The sequence below is a fragment of the Durio zibethinus genome, chromosome 2 (genome assembly GCF_047325235.1).
Source record: "Durio zibethinus cultivar Kanyao isolate XHJ-2024 chromosome 2, ASM4732523v1, whole genome shotgun sequence".
Lineage (NCBI taxonomy): Eukaryota > Viridiplantae > Streptophyta > Magnoliopsida > Malvales > Malvaceae > Durio > Durio zibethinus.
In genome coordinates this window covers 28,867,779-28,885,660 of record NC_143163.1, presented here as the reverse complement: position 1 = coordinate 28,885,660, position 17,882 = coordinate 28,867,779, and the positions used below count along the sequence as shown (strand labels likewise).

The 17,882-nt window shown below is 31.6% G+C and overlaps 2 protein-coding genes across 2 annotated transcripts; both read right to left on the bottom strand.

Moving 5' to 3' along the window:
- Positions 1 to 3,673: 3,673 nt before the first annotated feature.
- On the bottom strand, positions 3,674 to 4,581 carry LOC111317378 (uncharacterized). The gene has a single exon (XM_022919809.2). The coding sequence runs from the start codon at positions 4,200 to 4,202 to the stop codon at positions 3,729 to 3,731; it is 474 nt and encodes a 157-aa protein (XP_022775544.2). The 5' UTR covers positions 4,203 to 4,581; the 3' UTR covers positions 3,674 to 3,728.
- Positions 4,582 to 5,870: 1,289 nt separating this feature from the next.
- Positions 5,871 to 13,071, bottom strand: LOC111317790 (LEAF RUST 10 DISEASE-RESISTANCE LOCUS RECEPTOR-LIKE PROTEIN KINASE-like 1.2). Its single transcript, XM_022920210.2, has 4 exons — positions 11,927 to 13,071; positions 7,620 to 7,658; positions 7,167 to 7,424; positions 5,871 to 7,033 (listed from the first exon to the last, which is right to left on the bottom strand). The coding sequence occupies exons 1-4, from the start codon at positions 12,696 to 12,698 to the stop codon at positions 6,057 to 6,059; spliced, it is 2,046 nt and encodes a 681-aa protein (XP_022775945.2). The 5' UTR covers positions 12,699 to 13,071; the 3' UTR covers positions 5,871 to 6,056.
- Between the last annotated feature and the right edge of the window lie 4,811 nt (positions 13,072 to 17,882).

Here is a 17,882-nt window from a genome sequence, read left to right as displayed (position 1 = left end):
TAACCATTAATGAATTACTTTGATAAACATGGAGAACCAGAAAGTTCACAGGCGATAAAGAAATCGACATTTTCAATAATATTCTATTCAAATTGGGGATAACAAAATTTGTTCAAATAGACTGATTAATTGTTGAATCTTATTGCATCGGGTAAATCTCAATGCATTCTAAAAAACGAAATTACTTGATTGAACCGCAGTCTGAAATACAATGATCTGGACTTCTTACAAGTGCTTTGTTAACAAAAGGAATAACAATTCCAATGGGGCAAAAGAGAAGGCAAAGAGAAACTGAATGCTGAGTCTCGATTTGATTTTGCAACCCATCATGAAAAACCTGTCTAGATTGAGCAACGAAACAAGATGGTCAGACTTCAGATGTCTGAACTGTTTACATGTGAGCATAAAATTGAGTGAGCGAGAAAAAGAACTTGCAGCAGAATGATCGACAGCTAGTAATGGAATCCATGCAGAAGCTAAAGTCATCTCACTAGCGAACAATTTAGCCATACCAAATAGCCAAATATCAAGGTGACAAAAAAAAGAGTAAAAAATGAGCACCTTACTTGTTATCGTTGACAATCATGTATTTATAAAATATACCAAAAAGATATCATATCATGTAAGTGCTGATAAACATGAACCTCTGGCAGGCAGCCGGTATTTACTAGCAAACATAAGCCTTGCCTTAAGAGGCTTATAAATACAAAAGTCCACAAGAAATAGTACAGCAGATGTACGTGCAGAAGTCCAAGTGCAATACACAAGATGCTACTTTCCATGGACTTCTAGCCTGCAATGCTTACTAGAATTTGAGTTTATTCTTCATGACTAGACAAGCAATCTGTTTTCTTTTTTTTTTTCTTCTTTGGTAACTAATGGCTTTTGTTGTTCAATGATGATTTTATTGGTAAAGCTGAATCATGGAGTTATTAAATTAACGAATTTTGCAATTGTGCTTTCAATTAAGGAATTTTTAAGAGAGAGAAAAAGCAATTATTTAAAGCTTTTATAGGGTTTTTTTTAATTTGAAAATAAATTTTTTATTCTTGTAAAATTAAAAAAATCCATATCATCTTATTCAAACGTATTTCTTCGTGTAAAGCACCCGTAGTGTCGATAAACATTTCAAATGATGAAAACATTTAAGGCAGAACAAACTGTTGATTCGATTAATTTAATTATAAAATTAAAAAATTGATTTAATCAAATTAATTTAATAAAAATTAAACCGATCAAGGAAACTAAAAAAGGTTTAAGTGCAATCAAATCGAATTGAATAAGTCGATTACGGTCGATTTTATCGATTTTGTGGGTCTTCTAATCTTTTTTCCAATTTTCAACATTCAACTATGTAAATCATATAGGTTAGTTATTATAATAAGTTTGAGAGTGAAAGAGAAACGTCATTAAAATACACAAACATGTATAATTCTTTGACAGGAAATAATTAAAGGCCAACAAACTTTTATTAATTCTTTCTAATGGACTCCTTGAAATTATCTATATTTAACATTAAATATGATATTTTAAATATGGGTTTAAGCACACAGCATGGATCAAGTGAGGGAAAGAGGTGAAGCACACTCCTAGTTTGGCAAAAGGGGAAAGGCAAAAAACCCAATGACGGTGACCATTGATGGGTATGCTCTGGTAATCTAGTGTGGTAGCTTTGGGTTCCAAGGACTCTTCAATCGCCACTAGCGGAGTCTAGGTCTCAGGGTCTGGCGTGATTGTGAGAGGAGAGAGAAGATTCAAGAAATTGAGATGAGGAAGACGCTGATATGGGAGAGACTGGAGAGAGCGTGAGAGTGGAGAAAGAAAAAGAGGAAAATGAAATTAGGGATTTAGATTTTAGGGGAATGTACAAAAATTAAAAGGTATATGCGTAAATGGTTAAAATTAATTAAAATGTAATTTTAATTATTTAATTATTAAATATTGATTATTTCGGTTGGGTTCGATTTTTAAAATTTAACACTGAAACTCGATGGAATAAACTACAAAAATCGAATCTCAAACTGATTTAATTTATTAAACCGAAATATCGAATCAATTTACCATAATTATCAGCTTTTGATTTGGGTATTTCGGGGTTGACCGACTATTGCTCTGCCCTAAAAACACTGATCGAAAAAAAAAATTAATTTTACAAGTTTGAAAATCAAGAAGTAATTTTTAATAATATGAAGACCAATTTAATATTTAGCTTAAAATTTAGGAACCATTCACATTATTTACTCAATATTTTGGAATACAAAAAGTTGAGGTCGGGAGAATATGGAGTAATAAACCTTTAACGAGAAAATTGTAGAAATCACCTCTGTTTTGCACACTCATTAGAAAAAAAAAAAATGGTGAATGGAAGAGCTAAAAATGTTGAAGCAGATTACAATTAAATAATCAATGGATAAACTAACTTTAACTTATAAAAGGACAATCAATCCAAGCGAAAATAAACTCTGAATTTTAAAATAGAAACCACAGTCGATGCATGCATTTGGGAAAAAAAAAAAACTATATATAAAGCTTCCAAACAAGCCCAAAGGCTAACGGCATCGTTGTATTCTCCATTTAGTGAAAGTGGACTCAACAGTGGCTGCCATCCTGTGGGAATAACTTTTGACTTGCCCTTTATGTTAATAATCACACGCAACTTTAGATCCCTTCCTTATTGATTGGGCCATTACCAGCTTTAACTTTAACTTTCCATGGGATATCAAAAGCATTCAACATTCCAAATTCCAAAAACACACATTTGAATATTTCGATTCACTCCGTTGGTTAAAAAAAAAAAAGAAAAAAGACTAAAAAATAAATTTTGAAGTTGTTGTAGTTGTAACAACTAAATTTGAATGATAAGAAAATAATGTGAATGAAATTTTGACTTAATAGTAAAAAGAAGATCTTAAAATTTTGAAATATTATATTTAAATTATATTGTGTATGGATTTAATTATTTTACTTTTTTTAGTTAATTATTTATTTAAAGTCATGAATGATTTATAAATTATAATAAAATATTTAATGTAGCATTTTATAAAAATTTTTAATATAATATCTAAACTATAAATCATTAATTAATGTAATATTTATATGATTGTTTGCATGTCATATTTCATCGTATAAAATTAATCACGTTAAAAATGAATATTATATTAATTAATAAAATTATAGTTTAAGAATCATATTAACAATTTTTAAAACTTAAATATCATATTAAATATTTTATTATAAATTAATGATCATTCATAATATTAATAATTAATTATATAACTTTATTATGATTATTCAATCTATTATATAAATTTAATATTTAATTATAATCGTAACTTTAAAAAAAAGCAAATATTAATCTATGTTTATCTTTGTATTATAAAAAATAAATTATATTTAATATATTTTTTATTTAATAATAATATTAATAAAAAATTAATATTTAAACAACTTTTTTTGGCCAAATATTTAAACTAATCTTAATGAGTTCTGATAAGGATTTTTTTTTATAATAATAGTATTTATTTCTTTTTTTCTGTGCCACAAATACTATTCGTTTCAATGAATCAGAGACTTTGTGTTCTTACGAAAATTCAGTCTTAAATCACCAGTATTTGGATATTAAAAGAAGGACAAAAGAAAAGCAGCAAAGATAATCTTAAAAAAAAAAAAAAAAAAAAAAGAAAAACCAAACAAAATTTTCATTAAGAATTCAACAAATTACTACAGAATTACTCGGGAATGGTCATTAGCATGGGACGCCAAACCCTCCTCAACAGCATCCTATGCCTGAATCCAATCCAACCCGGCCTCGGCGAACCCGCTTCACCACCCAATCCATTAAGATCACTCAGTTTCGTCGCCAATACAACTTCACTCTTCCCGCCAAATTTCTCGTTTACAAATTTGCCTTCATCGTCATCATCTTCTAACGATGGAGATGATACAAATAAATCCTTCAAAGTATGACCACTCAAATCCTTGTTGTCCTTCTTTTTCTCAGGTAAATTTCCGACGAAACTCTGTGGATACGACATTTCCCGACCGGTCGATGATTTGCGGCTACTGGATCTGGTGAGAAGCATTCGCAGAGTGGTTTTAGGGCGATGGAAATTGACCACGGGACTCGTCCTTGGACTTCTTGTTGGACTTTGGGTGACGCCACATTGTGTCGCTAAAAGCTTGAATTTCTGCAACGTCGTCATATTTTTTTTTTTTAATTATTTTTTCCAGTCGCCTTCTATCGGTCTCTCTTCTTCCTTTTTTGTGTTATCTGATGAGCAATTTAAGTGAAGTGAATGGGAGGATTTGGAATTTGAAAATTGACAAAATGATTGTGAGGTGATTTTCGTTTGTGTATTGGTTGCTTCAATGCCAAAGAAAAGAATTTCTGTGTTTCTTTTTCCTCTTTTGCGTGCTTTGTGTTTCTTCTTTTTGAATGGAATTTTCTTTTTCTCTTTGGAAAGATGAAAAGGAAGACCTGAAAGGAGAGAAAGGTCGTGTAGGGGTGGGGTGCATTTCCCAAGAAATTTCGGATATCGTACAACTGTGGAGAACTGGAGATTTAAAAAGAACGGAAAAATCATTTCTATAACAGGTCCATGTATCATATCCAAGAGTTTGTGTTTATCCAATGAAGCCCGAATACGACGTGTACATTTAATATGAATATAATGATTCAGTAATTAAAATAAAAAATGAAGGCTCAAGTGTAATAAGATAAATCAATAAAAAAATATTTTTATATAATAATAAAGTTTTCTGTATATATTTTATAAATTTTAATAAATTAAATAATATTATTTTATAAATAAAATAAATAAGATGATAATATTTTATTAATGTATAAATATTTTTAAAAAATATTAATTTTTTATATATTTATTTTAAAAATTAATATTTATTTATTAAAAAATTATTATCACTTGATTCACTGATAATATATAAAATTTATAAACTAACAGTATATCAAATATAAATTTATAATAATATACAATTATTAAGTATTAAAACCTATTTTAAAATATTTTTTTTAATCCATCCACCTATGTTTCTTATTTTTTACGTTCTCTCTACATCTTCTTTTTTTTAATTTTTGAATTTCTAGCATTTGATTTTTTTAAAATTTTGGTTTTAATCATTGTTGATTCCATATTCAAATATATATATATATATATATATATAAACCTTCGATTTGCAGAGTTTAGGTATATCTTGATTATGTTTTGATCATGTGTTTTTTTTTTTTAATTTTTTTTATATGTTTCAGTGTATTTGATATGATGTGTCAGAGACGTATCCAGACATATTGAAGGTATGTCCGACATGGATACGCTGGGGTATATGACGTGTCCATGGTTTATAGTATGTATTTATTAGTATTTAGACCATGGAAGAAGCAAAACAGGAGCTTCCATTCACTTTATTCAATTCAATTGTGTGACCATGTCTAACATGCCTTATTGTGGATTTCTTATAATTATAGTACATATAGTGTGCTTGTCCCTGCCGTATTCTATATGTTAGAGCATTAAATAATATTTAGGAGCAAGGCTTTTATTTTGTGTACGAAACTATTGACATTTGCAAATTGCAATAATATGTTCAAATTTAGAGTTAAGCAGAGGCCTGAATATGTGGACATAGTTGAGAATGGGTTTTTTTATGAAATACATTTTGTTTTGCTCAACACATTTATAGCATGTTCCCACAAGCATGATCCTGATGAATCAATTAATGTTCATGCCATTGTTATAGCTTTGATCACCTGACTTTGCAATTGAAAAAACTTCACTGCAGATGATAATTTATTTCTTCTATAATTTTTGCTAATGAAGAAAGAAACATTAATTAGGCGCACAAAGCAGGGAAGCCAACAAAAGATCTGCAGAATATGAACATTATTTATAGTATAATAATGATTGCTCCATTTACTGTCTACATTCCCTCGAGAAAAAAACAAACGAGGAGAACAATGAAAATCTTTTACCCTCTATTTGCAGTTGGCAATGAGACTTGAATTTGAGCAGAATGGCAAATTTTTTTTTTTTTTTTTAAATTTATACACTGGCACTAGGTGTAGTACGCTGGCTAATCCATTTATCTGTCACAGAAACTGGTGAAGCTGGCAGCCGTATATTCTTCAACAATGCAATCTGATCGCCGGTTGGAGGTGAAGGAGGGGGCAGTGCACTGATTGGTACTTCACTATCAGTGTGTTCATCCTCTTGCACATTCTCCAACTTGTAATCTTCACTTTGTATTCTCTGTAGTTCCTCCGAAACCTCTTCCATCGAAGGGCGCTTTTCTTTCTCTTGTTGCAAACACCGAAAAGCCAGCTCTGCAACTAAAGTTGTCCTCCTTGTAACTTCTTCATCTGATTTATAACCAAGATTGGGGTCAATCAACTCATCAAATGCACACTTTTGAATCTTGTTTATTGCCAAATTAGCCAAATTAATCTCATGCCTATGCCTGGTGATATCAATAGCAGGCATTGAAGATATGAGTTCAACGAGAACAACTCCAAAGCTATAGACATCACTCTTTTCGGTAAGCTGGTAACATTGGTGATATTCTGGGTCAACGTAGCCAGGGGTCCCTTGTGGAGCAGTTGAGATGTGGGTGACATCATTGGGGAACAACCGAGAAAGCCCAAAATCTGCTACTTTGACACAAAAATTATCATCCAGGAGAATGTTGTTAGTTTTAACATCACGGTGTATGATATCAGAGGCATGTAGATAAGCTAATGCACTTGCAGTTTCTATTGCAACGCTCATACGAATGGGCCATGTGAGTGAACCGGACTGTGCAAGATTGCCATGAAGATGATCAGCAACGGTGCCATTAGCAATGAATTCATAAACAAGGAGAAGTTCCCGGCTGCGGCGTGAAGTGCAACCATAGAGAGAGACCAGATTTTTGTGGCGCAAGCGGGTTAAGATTTCAACTTCATTAATGAACTGTTGTAGCCGTCTATAATTGTGTTGGTATAGTCGCTTGATTGCAACTTCTCGCCCATCTCGGAGTTTCCCTAGTTAAACAAAGAGAGACCATTTACCATCAAGCTTTTAGTTTTTTACAGCTATTTATAATTTTGCTTAGCAGCTGTCTCATTTATATGGGCGATCTTTTAGTTGTAAATTACATGCAGTTTATCGTCTTACCATAGTATACAGTCCCAAAACCTCCATCTCCAAGTTCTTTCTCATCGTCAAAATTATTCGTGGCTTCTGCAAGTTCAGCATAGGAGAAGATGGGGAGCCCAAAGCAGGCTGTACTACTGCTTTCCAGGTCTGATTTTGAAGAGTGATCGGATGAAGTTTTTTGTCTGAGAAAGTTTGATGAAGCATATTTTTGTTTGCATCGACGCCGGAAGACATAGATGGACAAGATCAGTATTATTAGAGTAGGGCATCCAATTCCTACAGACAGCATAATAATGAGAGCGGTCAATTTTGGACTGACAGCCACTAAATATCCATAAGACGTCGAGAAATTCTTCTGATATATATAATCAGGAGTAGAAGTATGCATGGTATTCTATTCTTTTTTTTTCCCTCATCTTTTACTGGAAACAGAGTTGATAACTTGAGATCGAAGCTAGAAAGAGAGATTACCGAGTCCCAGCTTCAGTCCCAATTTGTTCTTTCCTGCAACTGAAGTTACAAAGAAGTACAAAAGTAGTCAGTTTTTATCCAAAAAAAAAAAAAAAGAGGGCAGCTGCACTATGTCTTTGAAAGAAAAAAAAAAAAAATTGTTGTTTAGACATCTCACCGCGAGGAACTAGTTTCTGCTTCTCCTAAATATTTGTTGCATGATGCGCAATAAAAAACAGAAAAGAAAAAGAGCACAAAAATGTTGGTATGCAGATACCTTTGCTACAGTAGAATTTTTGCTTGTTAAATAAACATCTACCAACAATGAAAGGATACTTGGAACTTTGACACGTACACATGGAGTTAATAGTTTCAAAAGGCTATCGTTATGTTGCGAATTTTTCTTCGGTGGAAGACTGGTAAAAGGGCGCTGAATAATTGGGCAATTACAAATGCTTGACAAACGATCATTTTTTAGTTGTTGTTGTTTTCGAGTGGCCCAGTCATCCCCTCCGGTTGGCTATATTATATAGTGTAATTCTTGCAGACTGTGTAGCTGAATTCTTTTGGAAAGCTAGTATTCAAAGCACTATTGCATTTACACAAGGTTAGGTTGGAACCCATCTCGAAAGTGACATATGGAAGATTGGGAAAACTCAAATTGTTCCAGGATTGGAGCTCAGCACTCTGAATTAAACCTAAAGAGAGGATGGAGTGACAAGGACAAGATTGCGCGTTCTATCTATAAGATAGAATAGAAAAAGTATGGTTCGGATGGTCGATGGGGAAAAGTTAAAAATAAAGGGCGTGACAGAAGGAAAGAATCCATGAGAGGGGAAAAGAGGGAAAATTCAGATTGCGGGCCATAAAAAGAAACACCCAAGTCTACCTTGTGGAAATGATATGATCCTTGATTTCTCTATCAGTGACAACTTTTTCACGGTCGGTCTTTGACAGGAAGTATGGGGCGGGTTAGAGAAAGAATCGTTTTCATGAGTGAATTTCAACCTACTTGTCAATGCCTTCACTGTTAGTCTGAAATTTCTTCCATTCAGACATGACTTTAAGCTGAGAGGGAAACAGCCAAGTTCAAAGAATCTAAACTCTAAACAGTTGAAAACAAGAAAGAACTGAGCGTATGAACCCTTTTGATAAAGAGTCTATAACAAGCTGATTGAACTGACAGTTTCCTCTTAAACTCGAAGTATACTCTAGACAACGAACATCAATAACAGTTTTGTTTCATGCATGTTTGTATAGGTACAGTGCAGCAGTGTGGATAAGGCATGAATGTCTTTAACATAGTCAAAGACATTTGTTAATAGCTAGATAGATCCTAGATTTGATGCAGAAGGTTTCCTAGGAAAAGAGGAGAGAAATCTACCAAAAACTTCATCTTCCCGTGCATATGATATCCTATTTTTCTTGTGAGAGTAAACTGATATAATCTAGATCAATTTTGGAGAAAAACCAGCAAAAAAGAAAACGAGAAAATTGAAAGAAGACTCTAAGCAAAGCAATTTTTGGCCGCCTTACCATATTTTCATTGCTTGGAATGAGTTCCATCAGGGTAGAAACAGACACTATGTCCCTTGTCGAATCCAAAGTGGCCCCAAGAACTTCTCTGGCACCTAGCACAATCATATCCATTCCGATGGAGCGTAAATCCATCATTCAACAACTTTATGTAGTCAACGATTATTGCTTGATTATTTTCCCTTTCAAACTGAACAGGGAAGGCAATTAAATGCTCACAGGCTGTTTGGTTCCAATTCAAGTCCTCATTCCCATGGACTAATGCAATCCAAGAATTAAGCATCGCACTGGAGGCACATTTGATTCTAAGTTTTATATAATTAACCGAAAAGGAGTCGTGCAGTTATAAAAGAAAAAGATATTGGGCATGGTAGGGACTAAAATCAAGAGAAGATTGATCAAAGGAGAAATTCTTAAGAGAAGCAAAGCAAGCAGTGCTGACCACCTCTAAATTTACCAATCAAATTGTCTGATTCTTGTAAGAGATACTTTGAATGAGGAAGCAACCACTGGAGGTCTTACAGATAGGTTTACCATCCTCACTACCAATTTCAAACCATGGATGACCACAATACTCTGGTGCAACTCCATAAATGTAGAAAGGATAGCTTATGTTTAGATCATCACCACTAGTACTACTACTACTACAGCTTCTAGGTTTGCAAGCTTCATATTTTGATTCTTCTGCTAGAACTGACTCTTCCAAAAAGATGATAAAGATTTCAATCAAAATATAGAAGAATATTTTGAGCACGTTCTGCAAACTCATCTGAGGAACAGGCTAACAAACAAGACTAACAGAATAGTAGATATATAGGCACATACTGATCACCTTACAAATTTCAACTGATTAATATTCTAGGTGCTTAATTTAACTTGATTTTGCATCCTTTTCCAAATTTATTTAAGAAATAATCTCTATCCATCTTCGGTTGGGTTCAAAGGGTTTAATATACATTAAAAGATCAGGGTCTCCACGAGTAAAAACTATACTTTGTTGCTATGAAGTAATTAAACTACACCAGGTTGCAGAACTTATAAGCTAAATGCAAGTAATTGTCTTCTGACAAAAACAAAAAGCAATAAGATTATATAAATCATATTCTATTTTGTAGCTTTCTTAGGTGAATGGAAAACTCCAGAGAACTTGCTTTAATGTAAATATGAAAGTGGCTTATAGTTGTAGGATGTTCTGTCGGTCAACTACTCATCCCTTGCCATGCTTCTGATGTTATTAAACCCTTTTTTTTCTTTTGAACCTGATTTTTGTTCATTTTTAATTGTTTAGCATCATCAAATTTCAATCAAGTTGCAATAAAAAAAAAGATTAACGGGTACCATCAACATTCATATATACCAGAATTTTTAAATTTATGAAAGTTGTTTATTACTTCCTTTTTTTTTTTTTTTTGGAAAGGAATCTGGCCAACTAAAAATTTGTATTTTGGAGACCATATTTCTAACCTGTCCTTCTCTAGATGGCAACTCAAGTTGTTTGTCTAAGTTTAACTAAGTATTCAAAGCTCAAACACTTGAGAAAACAATTTCTGGACAAATTGCCATAAGGCATCATTAGTCAGTTGCATCCCAAGAGTCAAATTTGCAACTCCAAGCATTAATCCATTCTTTGATAAGACAGTCTTTTGACTACAATTATTTGTCGGTTCATGGTTTAAGTTTTGACCAAGAAATGACCCCTGCAATACAAAGGCCAATCTCTCCATGCTGAATGGTTAAATGTAAAGGCAGTAAATTACTATAGATAACATTATGATGCAGTTAGCATATGTGCTTTCACTTCAATTTCAAGCAAAAATAACCACTAGCAAATATCCTACCCAAACCCCAATCAAAATATACCAACTAGAATTCTGTTAGTACTAAGCTGTATAACCTATCCTACGCCAAAAAAGAAGATATAATCATCTTTATTTCGAAAGAGGGGAGATCTAATCATCTATTTATCTGTGGCCATTGGGGACATTCTTGAGTTGGAGGGGGGGATTAAAGCAATATGACAGTTTACACTGGAAGAGGATAGAAAAAGACCAATCACACAATGATGTACGTAGAATCAGTTAATCTGGCACAATGACATTTGCCAGCGGAACTCAATGCATTGTCTCGGTCGATCAGAAAAGCCTAAACATTTAGTCCTATTTCAAACAAACTTTTGACAGAAATGAACAAATATCATACCATATCTTCTGTTTAACCATTTTCAGTCCCAATCCAATACAAAATTGTATCCAAAGTGTATTATTTCCAAAAGGTTCGAACGGGTTGTTCCTCTACAAGCTGAACTTGGGTTTTTTTTTTTTTTTGTTTAAGCACCAGTTTTCCCCAAATTTATAGAAGTTGGTTATGATCAGAGAATTATGAAATAGAGATGGCTTGCATAAACTAGGGCAAAAGACAAAAGAAAAAAGAGTGACGATGAGTACATCAAATGCAGGTTCGATAACTAAATCTGTACGTGCCTATTATAATGAATAATTCGGGCTGCTCCTAGCACTTTTTACTATCTCCTCCAAAAGTCAGAAATTCAATAGTGTCCTGTGTGGGTTCCACCTAGTGACGATGATTAATTGGAGTGGGGCTAGAAACAGCAGATTAAGCAGCCAGAGAAGAACCTTACCCTTTCTGGCTAATGTGGACCAATGAACAGAGCATGGCACATAAAATGGCCAATGGCAACTGTTCTTACGGAGAAGATAGAGAATTCCCAAGACAACAAAAGAAGGTTTCTCCTTTCAATTGACAAGAAGAGAGCGAGAGAGAGAAATACATACCAGGAGTACAGTGCCAAGCGTGGGGTCTATCCGGGCAAAAGCACTTGAAATGGTAGGTACTGTAATCAAATCCACACTTTCCACCACTCGCCTCGCAAATGCTACAAGAGCTCGCTATCCAATTCAATACAAATCCTCTGTTCAATATATCTTCGATACCTCCTTCTCCTTCATATGATGCAGCCACGGGAGCCACCACCGTGTTATTACAATAGTTTGAAGCAAAATTCAGCATCGAATCGTTATTGAACACTGCCAACGTTGTATTAACTTCATTTGCAGCAGAACAATTAACCTTGTACCGTGAAAGTGCCCAGGTCAATTGCAAGGTTAAGTCGCAATTGAAGAGCAAAAATATTTGTCTTTGGTTTGAAGGGAGATAAAACCGGTCTTCAGGAAGGGAAATGTTTGAGATTGAATGGCTGCAAACCGCATCTCTATCAAAAGCAACGTCTTTTGACACGTGAAAAGATTGATTCTGATAAAAGATATCATGGATGATAAAGTCGCCATGAGGAAAGCCAAGAATTGGTTGTGTGTTGTTTCTGCAGGAGATGTTGAATCCCGGATAACCACATCTAGAGTCCTGCTCCCGGATGAAGAATGGGAACTTTATGGTTAGCCTACCACAATTTCTGGGCACGCTGCAGATAGTAAAGTTTTCGTCCTCCACAGCTAAGCCTTTTCTTGCCAGGAAAAACAAACTGAAGATAGCCAAGTGTAGCATTGGAAAGAGAGTTGAAGTGAGATTAAAGAAATGGATTTGATTCATTTGGGGGATCTTGGTGTTTTGGATGAGAGAGACGGTGGGGAAGAAGATCAAAGGATTACTATTGATTTTATACAAGATGAGAGTTGAGGTTTGACTTGGTTGATTCAGTCTTTGTATCCCGACACTTGCTGTAATAGTCGTCCAAATTACTGCCTGGTATCTTAGACTGTTGAATTTAAGCCAATTGCCTAATTGGGGCCGCTTTAAGAAAGTTGCACAAGTTGACGTCCCTAAAAATTTTCTTCTCTTTTTATAACCCGTTGAAAATTTCTCTGCACATGTACGATGCGTGGATCGATTATTCTATTATTACTGCATAATTACGACTTTACTAGTTACAATCATGAATGTTCATTTTTCTTTTTTGTGTGTAATACGGTATATGAGGGATGTTTCAAATTTTCTGTAAGTTTAATTCCCTCCTCAAACGTTTATAGATTTTTTTTTTAAATTGATAAAAGAAGTGAGCGTCTCTTTTTATCTATTTATCAACTAAATAAATAGAGTTGGGATTCGGAAATTTCTTATTCTTATATGGCTCAAGTTGCCATTTGTTAATACACGTGATTTTTGTACTATTTCGTTTCTTTGATCTCCAACAAGTAGACAAACTTCTCTTTACTTTTCTACTACTATTTCATAACAGGAGGAAAGCAAGAACGTACATACAACAGTGGTTAAGCCCTCACCATGAATTGCCATCTTGATATCTCAAATATATTACATAGTTCCATAACGATATAAAACTTGATCTTTCTGGAGGGACTAAATAAAGTACGAGTGTATTGGAATGTTCTCTGTCAATAGAAACTGATGTTAGTATGTGTGCCTTTCAAACCAGGTTTTTGCATAAGATAATAAACTTTCAATACCTGAGGGTTTGCTTAAACCAACAAATCTGGTGGGCTATGTTCCATCACTCCTCTTGCCTTCAAGAATGGACACTGACAAAATTTTAGTGTAGACAAAAGAACTTTTTCAGTTTGGAGCTAAATCTCATTGCAAAGAGATCATTGAATTTCTTTCAGGCATTAAATCCTTCCTCGTTATTAGCACTCTTTATATGGGAGCTAGTTGTTCTGATCTTTTACAAATTATATTTTTCATTTTTTTTATGAATACTGTTATTTCAATTTCTGGAAAAATAGTTTTTCTTCTTATTGTTGATATAATGATTTGGGGAAAAGGGAAGATGAATAGGCACATTGAAAACTGTTCTATCATCTCTACATTGTCAGATAATAGATTAGTGGCAGAGTTTCATGATTAATTAGCATATTCTCTTCTACTTATGGCTTGATTTATGTTTTTTATTTCTCAAATTAACATATTATTGAAAATGATTTTGTAAATAAAAGTACAAAATCCATCCTTTGGACTAATGTGAATGATTTTGATCAGTAAAATATACATTATTAAGATATGGTGTTTACAGGAAAATGGCCTTTGAATCATTCAAGGTTGCTGCCAGCGACATCCAATACCCTCAAATGCCCTGTTTATATAGTCAGTCCATCTTCACCTTCTCTATCATCGAAGTCAGACCTTTCTCTGCCCAAAATTCCAGTATTTCATGTGTTTCTTCCATGCTTCCTATGCTAACTCCATTTCACCATAAACACCCACTAATTGAATTACATCTTTTGTTGTCAATATGCGTAGCCCTTACTCTCCTTCTTCCATTCTTTGACCTCTAGATAAAAAGATGAGCTGTAAAGAAAACTAAAGTAGAAATCAATTTGCCTCAAATGAACTAAAGGCTTCAACTATCCAAAAAAAAAACGGAAGTTCTTGATATCCGTGTGGCTAATTGAAATCAGAAGCTGTCTAGAGTTTTTAAGCGCTCGTTTCTTGCTGGTGTAGCACATGACAAAATGTTGAGCAACCATGAATAAACTCCCATTTACTGTTACTTGGCTTTGGATCCTATTTATTCCCTTGCACGTGACAATCTTATTGTAATTTCTTTACAAATATTTATTTATCTTAAGAAATTTATGTCCTAATATTCAACTCCAATAAGCTGACATAAAAATAGAATCATAACCAATTCTTTTTATTTAGATATGATTAGTCATTTGAATGAATTTATTTTTTTTAAACCTCTTCTAAGTTTGATTAAATGTTTTTAAAATAATATGTTTTGATCTACAAATTATAACGAGATTAAAGAATAGCTTACATGCAATGAATATATTAATATCTCATAACACTCATAAATTGGTAGCAATTAATTTTATATTATCCTAGAACTATCTTGATTAAATAGCCTTTTATTTATTTATTTATTATTATTATTATTTAAAAATGTATTATTTAAGATATTAAAATAAAATTTAAGTTGTTACTGTCATTTTGACAAAATTCTCAAAATTTATTCCTCATCTTAAAAAGATTCAAAAGTCTCATTCATTTTTTTTAAAAGGTCCATAGTCGGAAGTGTTAATATTTCAAAGGTTTATTCTTATGATTATTTAACTTATTCTCCTTCATCATTTTTTTTTCTTATTATTTCTTTTTATATCTAAAATTTATTTAAAATTTTTGTCATTTTAAAAATATTTAAAAATATTCTCTCACCTAAAAAGTTCAAAGAAAATTAGTCATTCTTAATCATTTTAGATTGGATTAATTTTATTTCTAAAATCTTGAATTTAATTTTATTTCTTTGTTATTGGTTCAATTATTGATATTGAAATTTCATCTAAATTTTTATTTATTCTGAAAAATGTAAATAAAAATTTTCACCTAAAAACTTTTAAGATAATTATTCATTCTTGATTTTTTAGAATTTCATCATTGGAATTTATTATTAAAAATTATTTAATACTAATTTATTTAATTTAGTTCATCTTTCTATTTATTCATTATTATTTTTTAATTCAACTTTTTGTTTATTTATTATTGTTTTTTAATTTGAAAATAAATCTAAACTCTTAATTTTGAAATTTTATCTAAATTTCTTGTCATTCTAGAGTATTCAAATAAAATTTCTTACCTCAAAATTTTTTAAAAAATCAATTATTCTTAATTTCTTAGAATTTTATCATTTAAGAATTTACACTTATTCTTTAAAAGTTATTAATTATTATATTTTACTTAACATTTTGTAATTTTGATGTTGTTTTCTCTATTTAAAAAAAGGCTTAAAAGTTTTTATTTTTTTATTTCTTATATTATTAAATAATTTAAATCCTCACTACTTTTTAAACAAAAAATAATAAAATTAACTAAATTAACTAATTAAATAAAAATAAATCATATAAAAAACACCAAAAAAAAAAAAAAAAAACCTTAAGGAGGCAAATGGGTCAGATTTACAACCGGGACGAAACGTAAGTTAACGTGTCAAGGCAATGACCATGGGTTTAGAAATTAGGTCATTTCATGGTTTGTTAGAAAGGCTAAAATTGAAATTTTTTATTTTTTACCTTTTTGTTTTCTCTCTCTTCTTTTCCATTTTCTTTACCTCTCTCTAAAATCTCAGTTTTCGATCATCAAAAACTTTAACTTTTGTTGGAAAATTCGTCGAAAAATTCAAACTTCATTAAAAATATTAAAAAATTTCTAGAAAACACCATAAAAGAAAATCATTTATGCCTTCTGATCTCCTTTAATGACCTTGTTTCTTTATAATTAAGCCAAAACAAAACCTAAATCTAGAATCCATATTCAAAAATTCCTAAAATTAGGCTACCTAGAATAAAACACAAATTTTTCTTTGTATTTTTTTTATTCTCTCTCTGTGTGCTTTTCCATTGTGGTTGAATTGAGCTTGTTTATGTAGTTTTTTTTTTTTTTTTTTTGCAGTATTTTGTAAGGATTGTAATGAATGACAGAGATCAAATCTACCATAAATAGATCTGATTCTACTGAGTTTATGGTTAATTTTGATCCTTTTTTTAAAAAAAACTGATTTACTTGTTGTCAATCTTTTTTTTTTTTTTTTTTTGCTTCTGATTTGGTTTCTTTTATCATCCAATTTTGATTTCTAAGGTTGATTGCCAAGATTTGATTCAAGGGATTTGATTTGATTTTTTTTTATTTCCTCCTCATAGTAAGAATTTGAACATGTTTTTCATTTCTGAAAGTCCTTTTTAGTTTTTTATTTCTTGTTATTTTTCTATTTATTTTCTTTTGTTTTTTCCCTAACTATTTTTTTATTTTTTTGAAATAAAAATAAAATAAGGTAATAAAAAATAAAATGAAAAATACAATCTACTTTATTTATTGGTCTCAAAGCCCAATCACAAATTGAAAAGTTAAAAGTAACAAATTTAAAGCTTAATCAACAATTACATTGACCAAAATCAAATTTCAAAATTCAAAGGCCTAAAAGTCCAAAAACAAAACCCGACTACTAAACTTCAAAATGATTCGATGGTTTTGAAAGTCGACTTATTGAAAGTCTTCAGACAAAATGGGATGTCTATACTTTATCATGTAAGTATTGATAAAAATATTATAAAAGTTTATTCATAAATCAAGACCTTTCATTACATAATAAAAATCTCATAATATAACAAAATATTTTAGACAAATCCAATTAACTTTTAGGTCATGCACCAATAAGACATTGAGTGCAAACTTCACATACCTTTTCAAAGCCCATTCACCCAGTTTCGTTATAGATTAAAAGATTATCTAAAGCTTCAAGGCATGGTCCCAAGAAACAGCTCTAACAATGACAAATGTTTTACTATCATTAAATCCTTATAAAGTACTATAAAATATAATCAAACTAATTAATTTCTTAATAAATTTAGTAATTATTTGATTATTGTTTTTATTACTTATATTTTGTTGCAACATGTTGGTTTGATAACCTAATCATAAGATGAAAAATATTTTAAAAATAAAAAACAAGAAGTCGCCACCAACCTTTTTCGTTATGTGTGATTAGCCACCTAAAAAGTTTATCTTTTCTATAAAATCAAAAACAAGTTTAAGGTTCATTAAAAGATATGTTAATATTTGAAAACATAATTGGTTTCAAGAGTTCGATTACACGTAAGAAATAATTAGCACTCCCATAGCATTCGTTTAAAAAGGGTACCAATTAATCATGCATTATCCTTTTAATGTTGGATAAAATAAATTTCAGCTAGATATTTAATAATAATTCTCCTCACTTTTTGAAATCGATTTTATTAGAGAAAAAAAAGCATGTTTTTAGAAGAAAAT